We start from the raw sequence: 13,171 nt of genomic DNA on the forward strand, positions 1-13,171 counted from the left end.
TTTGGCCCTGTCCGTGGCTCTTTTCAATTCATTCCTCAGTCTCCTGTATTTCCTCCTGCCTTCTTCATTGTTGACATTCTTCCATTTCCTTCGCTCCTCCATTTTACTCATCATCTCCTGTGTAACCCATGGTTTCCTTGCTATCTTCTCAACTTTACCAACCAAATCACTGATAGTATCTAACATGCATTCTTTTATATCGTTCCACTGCACTTCAGCATTTCCGCTTTCACCTTCAACTGCACCGAGTTTCTCTTCTAGGGTCTCCTGCATGCTTTGTCTTTGAATCACATATCATAATGTTATAATATGGAAGGCCTACTTTTTCCATTATTCTCTTTTTCTACTTTCTAGTACACATGATTGGAAAGCTCCAGTCTATACTGGAGTGCACATTAAAACATTAATTACAACTCAAATTATTATTTTATAGCTGCCTTTTGATAAATCAAACACTGTTTTAATGTCATTAATAAACATTTCCCAGACCTCTAAATTTTTTTTTGACTGTAGTTTCTGTCACTACTGTGGTTACATCATTACCACCATTCCTATACTCTTTGTATGGTTAAGGCAGGCAAAAATAGCTTAAGCAGCTTATGCACCTTTAAACCCCCTCGTACTCACTAAGTATAGTAAATATGCTTCCTATGGTAGCCTGTTTTTGGTAGTTTCTCTCCCACCTCACAAATTTATGCGATTGGATTTCAAGAAAATATACCATGAACACATCCAGTGCTGGTAGGAAGAAAGGCCCAGAACTTGAAGTAGAGCGTGCAACCCACATTTATGTGTTTTTCGATGAAGCGTGTATTTGAAAACTAAAATGAGGAAAATCTTAAATCGCAGTAATTTAAAGAGACCATTAACTTGAGATCATTGAAAATGGATGTTAAATTAGCAAAAACATTAAACTGGGATACATTAAACAGGAATTTTGCAGTATTTTGGATTAGCGCAGCACACACACTAGATTGAAACAAGTATATTCAGTGTTGCTCCTGAAAGGGGTGAATAAATTAATGAATAAGCAACATAAACACAAGCTTGAACCTGTTCTTCTGGGACAGCTTCATCTTGGTTGTCTCGTTACCACTTATTTTCGTAACATTACTGTAGCAACCCTTACAGTGGAAGTCATAATGTTTTAACTATCACCAGAGAAAATCATAATTCCAAAATATCGTTCTATATAGGAGATAGCCCATTTCCTGAGCTTGCCAAACAGTCAAATTTTCCCATGCCAAGTGGACAGAGGGAGCCACCAGAAAGGGCAGAAGCAAAATGGTGACGTTGGTTGAGAAAGTGGAGGCTTTTCCTATGATATGGTTCCTGCATTTGCAAGGGAAGTCTGCCAGGAAGACCCACGACCAGATGACCGCTGTGTATCAGAAAGGTGTACCATCATATGACACAGTGGTCAGGTGGAAGAGGCGCTTTCATTGTGGACAGACAAACCTCAAAGATGAACCCCGAAGAGGAAGACCATCTCTCATTGAGGGTCCAGGAATTGTGGCACAGGTAGAATCTTTCATCCTATCCAACAGGCGCATAAATATCGAAGCTACTGCTCATGAGGTTCACATTAGCCATGGGTTGCTTTTCAGCATAATCCATGACGAGTTACACATGACAAAGGTTGCTGCACATTTGGTGCCACGACTGTTGACACCAGTTCAAAAACAGCAATGGATGGATGTAGCAAAGAAACTTTTGCAGGTGTGTCAAGACAAAAAGGTGGAACTTTTAGACCGCCTGATCATGATGGATGAATGTTGGGTCTATCATTATGACCCTGAAACAAAGGAAATGAGCAAGCAGTGGAAACATGCAGACTCGCCATCATCAGGAAAGGTGATGTTGAGTGTGTCCTGGGATCGGCAGGGTGTCATCATGACCAACGACACGGCTCACAAAAGGGCGTCACCATTACTGGTGAGTACTACCAGAACCTTCTGAGAGAATTACAGGAAGAAATCAAGAAAAAGTGATGCAGAATGCTGGGATAAGGTGTGTGACTTCTTCACAACAATGCACCAGCTCATGCTGCTCATGCTATGATGACATTTGCTGCCAGTTTGGAATATGAAATTCTCCCCCATCCACCATATTCACCAGACCTGGCACCAAGCGACTTTTTCCTCTTTCCACAGCTAAAGAAGCCACTTCATGGTAGGCAATTCCAAGATGATGATGCCATTTCTGCAGTGGAGGACTTCCTAAACAGTCAAAATGAGACCTTCTATGATCAAGATATCCAGCAGCTAATGCATCATTGGGGAAAATGTGTGGCCTTGCAGGGGGCATATGTAGAGAAGGGCTAACTCACATACAGTTTCTTGCACCTGTGTCTCTGTTTCTACTGGGTGATAATTAAAACTTTATGACTTCCCCATGTATTGCAGTAAGACATCACACATACCTTCTGATACAGCCATTGGTATTTACAGAACTTCTCAAGGAGGGCTTCAGTGTCTGATTTGGTCATGTTCCCCGGTAAAGATGAATTCAAATTGAGACATGCTGTAGAAGAAATGCAGCCATCTTCAGAAGTCACAATCTCAGACAGAACTGTCTTGAAAAATTCCAATTCGGCTGCAGAAAACTTGCTGAATGTCCTGTTTCACACAGAAGGGAAAACTAATAAGCTGCAGTATTTTTAGTGAACACATACATACTGTGAACTTCAATGGCAGGATGTTATTTGTAACAGTCTCCTTTCTCATTTCTACACATAGGCTGTTCAGTAACATCCAAAGCTGTGTTGCATTTGTACGAGTATCTATTACTTCAATGCAGACGTCCAAAACAACAAAGAAAAATTAACACAGCCTCTACTTCTCCACATAATCATCACTTCTACTGACAAATCGGTCCCAGTGATACACAGCTTGTTTAATCCCATGGTAACTCTTGTAAAGTTCAAGGCTGTGGGTCCCTCCCGAACGTTCATAGCTGACCACCAAGCCACATGGAGTCAAATCACAGCAGACAATAATCTTAATATTACCTAGTTCTTACTTCCATTTCTTTCCTGAAGAACTGAAAGCTTGGGCTATCAGTTTCACTATCAATTTAACACAAACTTCACCAAAAAAAGCAGGGGGGGGGATGGTAGTAGTAAAAAGGTGAAGTCCTTATATAGTGTTCCCACTTTCTTCTGGTTTCAAATAAAGGCCAATATAAATAATGTACTGTCATGAGAGAGGCACATGGTAGCATAGTTGCTACAAGCCAGAAGGTCATGGATTCGAGTCCTGATGAGGTCATTGGACTTTTTCAATCTACCTAATCCTTCCAGACACACTATGGCCCTGGGGTTGCCTCAGCCTCTAACAGAAATGAGTACTAGGAATCTTCCTGGGGGGTAAAGGATGATTGGCGCATAAGGCTGGCAACCTTACCACCATCTGTGAGCCGACTGCCTAGAAAATGTGGGAGCCTCAACACCTCACAACCCTATGGCCTTTCGCGGTCTGTTACAGGGACAGCTTTACCTTTACCTTTTACTGTCACAAGACTTAACAGGAAGCAGGGAGGAGGCAACACAGCTTGGTCAGCACAGCCCTCCCCCCACACAAATTATGAAAACTCATTCCTCTTTCTCATTCTTGTTCCTCACAGAAAACCAAAGAATTGCATATCTGTGTAATCATCAAAACATTCTTGAGGCTATAACTGACATAAAACCGTGTTTGCTAGATACAGAGAAGACAATTGTAGTCTGAGAACTCAGAAGTGGAGGCATGCAAATGTGCGGAGAGAAACTAGATGCAAAGCCAAAATCACAGGAACTTGCAAGTTAGTTCAGTGTAAGGTGCAGGGAAAGGAGAGTGCAGAAACATGCAGTGAAATAGGAATAAACGTAAACAAGCTGACATCAAGATTTCAAGTTGCAACTGAGCGAGACAATAACAATTCCAACATATAGTGGCATATTTGCTCCATGCAAGAACTGCTGAGCCACAGAAACAGCCACTGCTAATACACACACAACAATAGAATACTGGGGTTATGCAACCCATTTCTAGGCAACGGCTTGGTAAACACATCTAAACATAGGCGGTGACATCACACAACAATACACAGACTGTGTTTCCTGTCCACAGTCCATGCCGAGAGGATATAAGATTCAGCACAGTTCAGTTCACGCAGCTGTCAGTAGGATATAACAATGGGAAGTTAGTAGTTGGAAAAGAATCAGAAGTCAGCCTGAGAAGACATAGTGTGTGACTTTACATGTGCTGTAGTACAAGGATACTGGGAGTGTGTAATTTAGTGAGACTTTCATAGTTCCTGTGTTATAAATACATTCCCAGGAAATGGACAGTGAAGACACTATAAAGGCATAGCCATTGTTGTGATCTGTTACCTAGCAATGACTAGTGTAAGCAGACACTGAACACTTTGTGTGTTATAGCTACACTAACCTTCAGAGTGTTATAATTACTTGTACTTACAAATTGTGACTATCCAATAAATTGATTCAGCAATCCAAACCCCATCTACAAGCCATTAATACACGTCACAATATGATGTAACACTATTATTGCAATTTTCAATCCACCGCAAACACACAGCAACAGACATAATAATACCAAGTGACTCATGTCATCCACAAGAACACAAGATATCTGGTATTAAATACCTTACTGATCGAGTAAACAATTACCCCATCACTAAAGCAACAAAAGATACTGAGATAGCCACTATAAATAACATACTCGTAAACAATAAGTACAACACAGATATAATTACTAAAATAACTACAAATAAAAGAAACCAAAACATTACAAAAAAAACAGAACATCACAGAGAATTCAGAAGAAGAAAAAACGAAATGGGCAACATTCACATACATAGGAAAAGAAACAAGAAGCATTACAAAAATATTTCGTAACACAAAATTAAAACTAGCATTTAGAACTAAGAATAATTTACAACATATCTTAAAATCAAAAACACAAACAAGTAAATATAACAAAAGTGGCATATACAGAATGAAATGCCTAGATTGCCCCATGGAATATATAGGACAACTGGGAGAAAATTTAATACCAGATGTAAAGAACACATACATAAGACACAATAACAGCAACACAGGATACTCGGAACACACATTAAACACAGGACATGCATATGGTACAATAGAAAATACTATGGACATCATAGCAACACATAGGAAAGGACAATATTTAAACACATTAGAAAACTATCATATATACAGAACAACAAAGAAAAACACACATATGAATAATACAAATAAGGAAGTATATAACCAAATATTTCAGGAATTACACACAATTTACACAGAACAACATAACACAACCCCACCACCTACCCCCACCACATCTACCGCCGCCACGTCATAACTCAATCAATACGAAGACACACACACACATCCAACATTACAACACTCGCAGCTAAGAAGGGAACACACATCACGAGACGTGGTGAGTACTAAACATTACAATACAAAATTTAACAGATAGAAGCAGAAAATAATAATAACAAGCATCTTTTTTCACGTTGCAGGTTTACACAGAAAATAAGAAAAACGACCCCGTAGTGAACGAACCACATACAAGTTTTAATTAAGACAAATAAGATGAGTTATCTTAACAAGTTTTAGCAAGTGTAAATTTATCATAGTTGACAAACACGGACTTTTTAAATACTTTTTAAATGGTTGGTGAAAACATATGAAGGCAGGCAATGCAATAGATTGATGTAGTTGGGACACCTGATGATGGCACTGTGTTGCCGAAACATGTTGTGAAGTGACAGGTGAAATTGTGTGCACTACAAGATGGCCACTGTATACATATAATGGATGACTATTATTTCCTTTATTTTGTGAACAAGAAATAACCCAAGCATGTCATATGATTTCTGCTTTCCAGAACTCCTGCTTCAGTTTAGTGTGATGGTGGTTGAAACAAGAATCCTACTCCCTTTTACTTTTTGCCTAAAATCATTACTGAACACCATTGCTTACTCTGTGTACCATTATTTCAGAAATTAATTTGATGTTCATATTGTACTTATCTGTTAAAAAAAACTTTTTTTTAATTAATAAATTATGTAAAGAATGTATTTTATAATTATGCACAATAAATCCTATAAGTAGAAAAACAGTTTCTTGATGTAGTTCTGCATAACCTCCATTTAGTGAAAACCTTGATTAAGTGCAAGAAAAGCCATTCCTTCAGTCATTAAACAGGGATTTCACTGTAAACCGTTTTCACAGTTCTAAGCGCATGTTCATGTTGTTCTCTTATTGTTTTATACATTTAGATGTTTTCTACCTGCAGTTTTAGTGTGTCACTGTAATAGTACTGCTTTAGTGTTCATCCTAATGCCAGACCAAGGATCATAAGGGCAAGTGCTATGTAAACAGCCCAGATACAAAGTTTAAGAGTTTACAGTTATTTCAAGTGAGAAGCACAAGCTTAGCAGCCAAAGTATGACACATGCCAAAGTTTATGGTAATACAGGAGCTAAGGTGATGGTGATAACTGTATCTGTGGCCAAGTGATCCCTAGAAATATGAGGAAACACATTGTTTTATCTCCACAGAAAACTCACAGAGTAAGAAATGGGGTTAACAGCAGATAAATGACAGTAATGACAGTGTAACCACTACAATTTATCATAACCCACCTTGAAATGTGACTGTCCACTGTGTTAACAAGAAGATAATATTTTGCAGGTGTAATTTCATCCTGTGCGCATCGGATCTCCATATTGAGTCCCTTAATAACTTTGTTGATAATCGAAACTGCCAATTCCATATCCTTAGGGCAAGGACCTGCTGTTGCTTCCTCTTCATCAGCTAAACACAACAGTTATTTGGTGCACTGAACATGAAATATCGAAAGTACATATGTATTATCAGGTGATCAAACTTTACAACCTTAACAGCATGATGTTCGCCATGTTAGTGCTGCCAACGCTAAAAGTTTTAATATGTGTAAAGAATTTAAAACAAACATGTTTAAGTAAGATCTGAGGTTTTCACAGCAGTGACTGTGAAGAAATCAGTCTTCTGGGATGTCTGTGAGCACCTGCTCATGCTGGTTCCTTGCTCGCGGATTTTCTTCTTTTTTCTTCTACCTTGAAGTTGGAGGCAATATGTTCCTCTGAAACATCAGTTAACATAATATCTACATGGCAGAACATCCCAGAAGACTGCTTTCTTCATGTTTCTTTAAGTTGAATCGTCTATACAAGTGACGTGACTCTTTACAGTAAAGTGCTTCGCAAAACCCAACTTAATACCTGCAGATGCTTTGGATAACACTTAAAGGCATAATATTCTTCCTTTCAGAAAGTATTAAAATATGCAAGGGAAAAAGTCAAACTTTAAGATAATAAATGTGTTGAATAAACTGGTGCAGTAGGTCAATGGAAAGGCATTTTATTAGTTTTGAAATAAGCATAAAATGAGCTAGTTGATTCTAACCAGTTCTGACAATGGCATACAACACCCAGATTTTCTGGGTGTTTTCACTCTGTCCATCATCTGGCATTCTAAAAAACCAGAGAACACAGTATTTCAGAAACTGGATCTGCTCTCATCCTCAGGTGAGGAGGAAGAACACCGACTCTGTTGGAGCCCTTACAAAGACCTGACCTCAATCACTACACAACCCATGACAGTATAACTGCAGCTGTATAAATACCTCAGACCAGGCTTTATCAAAGAGAGGTAACAGCAAATATATACAATAAAAATTGCGATAAAGCATGCAAAGTCCTGAAACTAAGACAGAAATGGAAGTGAAAATTTTATACAACAAATCTAGCCAACCAAGTCCATGGAAGTTAACACATAGTATTAACTGGAGAATTTTGTGAAAGCATTTTGTGCCTACCACTAGTGCCATCTGTGTAGTAAAAACTGAACACTCGTGACTAAAACTTTATGAAAACCCATGATGAATCTGTCACACCATACTGATCTTCTCTGTGAGTTGCTAAGCTCACTGCTGATGAGAAGGATCCAGATGCGAGAACTGTCCAAACTGAGATTGCTAAACGCACTGGTTAAGCATGCCACATGGGCCGATTCCTTGTATTTGCTATACCTGCTGTTACTTCCAATTTTCAAAATCCTAGCTTCATCCCAGCCTACCCTACGTCCCTCTTCATGGACCTGTTGGGCTAATTTTGATTTTCCTAGAGGATCCTCTTTAAAATTGTGCCTATGGTCATGAAGCCACACAGCTAGAAATCTGCCTGTTTTGCCAATGTGGCTTCTGCCACATTCAAATGGAATGCTGTAGGCTCACTGGCCACCTGCTGCTGATCTCTTTCCGGCCTGGTTTTCGTGAGTGTACACCTAGGTGTGTGTTTAGTTCTGAAGATTGTCTTATGTTATATTGATTCCCTATACCTTTAGACTTCTCTGAAACGCCTTTCACAAATGGGATATACAGAAAGCTCAGAGGCTTTTCCTCAGTCAGAACAGCCAATTCAAACCAAACACCTCCCAGATACAAGTTTAGAGCACTGCCTCAAGAGACTCAGTTCCATGACTGTGTTATAAATCATGTTGTCAAGGAATAATGATGAATGTGGGAGTTGAACATTCTGATCAATAACTTGTCAGGCAAAGTACCATGAAGTCTGGTGATATAACTTCTAGCAGTGAATCAGACACTGATTAAGACTCTTTCCTGACTGACAGAACTAATTTTTTAGTATTACTTTAATATTGTGATTCCATTCATACGAGTACTTTGATGGAGCACACAGAGACTTGGAGAAAAAGCTCCATGCATGTTAGTTCTTAGTACTATACTTCACTCATTATTAGTTTAAGCCTGACACAAATAACCATATTTGTATTTGTCACTGCAATATTCCATTGATTGGTTACTTAGCTCACACCAATTCTTTCCTACTACAGAGGTATAGTCAGTTTCTGAGTAAACATATGGTTACTAGGGCATAACTCCAATCCCATCAGGCACAGATTTTATATGTTTAAGTTTGGTACCATGGGATCACAACAGTGCCATGCAAATTGGCTCAAGCAAGAGCTGGGATAGCAGTCGGTATAGCGACCAGCTACAGGCTGGATGACTAAGGGGATGGAATTTGAGTCTCAGTGGGGGCAAGATTTTTCACTTCTCCATGTCGTCCAGGCCGGCTTTGGGGCTCAACCAGCCTCCTATCCAATGGGCACTGGAGGCTCTCTCCCCGGAGGCAAAGCAGCAGGAGTGTAAGCTGACCATTCACCTCCAACTAGTGCTGACGTCAAGAAAATCTGAGTCTACACATCCACCCCCATGTACATCTGCATGGTGTAGTGCTAAATTAGTTAAGCACAGGGACATTGCCTTTCTTTTTGGCTCAAGCATTTAACACTTCTGTGTCATATTTGGAAGGTGACCAATTCAAATATCAGCCAGGATGTCAATTATTTAAACTGAGGTTTCTTGTGGTTTTCAAACCCTCCTGACAAATGTTGGGAGAGTGCCTTTAATCAGGCCATGCCCACTTCATTACATAAGTACATACATAACATTATTTACAGATTGTAGTGCCTGCATCCCTGACATATAAAGGCAGAAATTGCATTGGAAGGGTCCTTTCTAAATATGAGGAACTCAATAAAATTAAATTTATCACATACTTTTTACCTAACATCCATGAATTTCTATTCTGTCCCTTAAAAAAAATAAAGCATGTAGCCTATGCCATATGGGCCAACATCTTACAAACCACAACTAAGAAAATATCCTTCACTGGTCTAACAGTTTTGTGCAGTGTTTAAGAGCTCTTCTCCCAGAATTACTGGGCTTTTAGACTTTGTCCATCATCCAATATTCTAGAAACTAGAAAACACTACATTTCAGAAACTGGATCTGTTTCTGTACTCAGATGAGAAGGGGGAGACACCCACTCAGTTGGGTCCCCTAGAAAGAACTAACCTCAATCACTGGACAACCCTTGTCAGATTCACTAGCTATTTAATTATATGAGACCAGGCAAATTTGGAGGGAGGTAACAGGAAAATATGTAATAAAAATTGTGATAAAGCACGCACATTCGTGGAACTAGGATAGAAAGGAAGGTAGCAATTTATGCTACAAATTTCTTCTCTTCTCCCCTTTTACAGGCCGAGAGAATGTAAGGCACTGCATCAGAAACCACTTATAGCCATTCTGTTGCCCCTTCTCTGCTACAGTCACATGTGTCGCAATACTTCAGTGGTTGTAGAATTCCTATATGTATAATATAAACTCTGTTGTAAATGTAACATTTTATTGTAGTTCTTGTCCCCCTTCTTTCACACTACATGTTTTGGCCGTGATCGGCCATCATCAGGTGTATTTCACTTCACGTAGCTGTCACACTGCATTCAATATTAACATTTAAATTCCAGATTTCTAATTGTTTATTTTCTGTCATCAATCGGCACCCAATATTCGAAAACTCCCCTCTCAATTTTGTCAATTGTGTTTTATGAATATTCACACGTCGATTGGTTTAAAATTTTAAATTCTCATTTAGCTTCAATATTTAAAACTTAAATTTAGATTTAAAAACCCAAAATCACAGAGACTGAGCAAACGTATTAAAGAAAAGCAGTGGCACACACAGAGAACCTGCACAAATAACACGCAAGCTGTGCTGAAAGCAAGAGGTAGCCGCTGCAGCACATATAAGCATAGAGCAAGTATCTCTGTGATTTTGGTTTTTTAAATCTAAATTTAAATTTTAAGTATTAAAGCTAAATGAGAATTTAAAATTTTAAACCAATTGACGTGTGAATATTAATAAAACACAATTGACAAAATTGAGAGGGGAGTTTTCGAATATCAGGTGCCGACTGATGACAGAAAATGAACAATTAGAAATCTGGAATTTAAATGTTAATATTGAGTGCAGTGTGACAGCTACGTGAAGTGAAATACACCTGATGATGGCCGATTACGGCCAAAACATGTAGTGTGAAAGAAGGGGGACAAGAACTACAATAACATGTTACATTTATGACGGAGTTTATATTATACATATAGAAGTGTGGAATGTAACAGGATGCTTAAACATAATAGTCATAGAACTCACCTATGCTGGCTTTATCCTTACCTCCTTCCCCCTCACAGATGTTGAACTAATTGGTAGGGAAGTCTGAAGAACTTGTTTTGGTGCGAGCAGTAACAGGGTGGGGTGACTACAACTCTGTAGGATGCCTTCTGATAGGAATAGGTAGCGAGATGGCTAGTTCAGGGTTGGGTCTGGTAAAAGAGGAGATCTACCCCTTGGTCTTAATGGGCCTTGCTCTAGCAGGACAGGAGGAACATTTTAGCACACACACATTTGCACACAACAACCATAATGACTGGCACTGAACTGTGATTTATTAAACAGCACTGGTGGCACATTATACTGATACACCATCAAGTGGAGTTCCACTTTAATAATGTTAAACACTCTGCGGCAGTTTAAATTGAATTTATGGTCTAAATTTGCACCACGATCTCGTAATGAGTGACTATAGACACTCATCTAATTCATTATTTTAGAATTACTGAGGAGTGCAGGTTTTGCATCCAAATGTTTTTGAAGTTGGAATCAGAGCTCTTCAAAACTGCTTTGCTCTGAAGCCACAAGCTTCTCAAAGTCATCAGCTTCCTTCTAAGGAGCTACCCCTAAACCCACCTCACTGGTCTAGTTTAAAACTCAGGTCTCCTAAATTTTGCATCTTCCAAGCAACCAAAGTTGCTACACAATTTTTACTCTTAAGACACTAACTGCCCTCTGGACAGGTAGATGAATTATAATGGTTATACGGTCTGTAGTAGACCCTCCTTCCTAAAATTTGTCACTCAACTGAGATGTCGGGCATCAGATTTCCAAAGCTCTGCCACCATGTTTAGGTTACCTAAACTTCCAGGAAAAGCACAGATGGCTACTTACTGTTCACATAGCAAGAATGAATGCAAGAATCAGGCTATCCCCCCTTATCTACATCTTCTAACATATAGTTTAAACACAACAGTTTCCAATAACTATGGGCCTCCATCTTAATGATAGGTTACAAGTGCATATGTTCGCAACTCACAAATTCCTTCAGGAGTTGGTCCATTTCTTCTTAAAGGCTACACCCATTCTTGGTACCCTAGTTTGATACACATACATACATACATACATACATCTGCATTTCAGGATATTCGTAAGTGCAGTCTGCACTGAATATGAAACACGTCACAAGCTTTACAAACAACAATACATCTTTACAATTCCAACATGCCATATCACAATAACAAACAAACATAAATGCAAACAACGTGCAACTAAAATAAATACATAAAATACAAATTATATTTACACTTAATGTCTATATTGATGCCTACTGTGGGACATCCATCAGTCAGCATGCACTCCCCTTCTATTCCTTAGCTGTTGATCCCAACAGAAGAGCAAAAATTCATCAACAGTATATGACAGATTATGTATTAGGACATCCCTTATTTATTTTATGAACTGTTTTTATCATGTACTAAATCAGTTAAATAATCAGGCAGACTGTTAATATTTTTATACTCATGCAATGGACCCCTTTCTGCCTCACTGTGAGATGTGATGCACTAATAAGCTTAAATATTAAACATGGTGACATCCAAATTAATAATATGAATACCTTGAAATTCCTTGGGCTAACAGTTGATAGTACTTTAACATGGAAGGAACATATCAAACAAATAGCCAGCAAATTGAGCTCGGCTTGTTATGCTATAAGAGTTTTAGTCTCAGTATTGTCTCGTAGAGAGCTTATTGATGATGCATAATGCCTACGTTCATCCTATAATGTCATATGGCATAATATTCTGGGGAAATTCAACGTATAGCACACAAATATTTAAAATTCAGAAAAGAATAATTAGGGTAATAATGAGAGCAGGAAATAGGGACACTTGTCGGCCTTTATTTAAGAAATTAAACATTCTTCCTTTTTATTCACAGTATATATTTTCAGTATTGGTCTTCATAGTTAAAAACATGGACAAGTATGTAGCAAATTCAGATATTCATAACATTTATACGAGACAAAGATATGAACTACATTATCCAACTTATAAATCAACCAGGGCTCAAAAGGGAGTATCTTACACTGGAATTAGAATATTTAACAAATTACCACATAGTATAAAAA

The 13,171-nt window shown here is 38.5% G+C and overlaps 1 protein-coding gene across 1 annotated transcript in view; it reads right to left on the reverse strand.

Moving 5' to 3' along the window:
* Positions 1–13,171, reverse strand: part of LOC111872134 (non-structural maintenance of chromosomes element 1 homolog) — a 30,461-nt gene that overhangs the window by 14,504 nt on the left and 2,786 nt on the right. The window contains exons 3-4 of the mRNA XM_023865719.1: positions 6,664–6,835; positions 2,423–2,618 (exon numbers count right to left, since the gene is read on the reverse strand). Of these exons, the coding sequence (XP_023721487.1) occupies positions 2,423–2,618; positions 6,664–6,835 (368 nt within the window). The remainder of the gene's footprint in view (positions 1–2,422; positions 2,619–6,663; positions 6,836–13,171) is intronic.

The sequence above is a fragment of the Cryptotermes secundus genome, unplaced genomic scaffold (assembly GCF_002891405.2).
Source record: "Cryptotermes secundus unplaced genomic scaffold, Csec_1.0 scaffold470, whole genome shotgun sequence".
NCBI classification, from domain to species: domain Eukaryota; kingdom Metazoa; phylum Arthropoda; class Insecta; order Blattodea; family Kalotermitidae; genus Cryptotermes; species Cryptotermes secundus.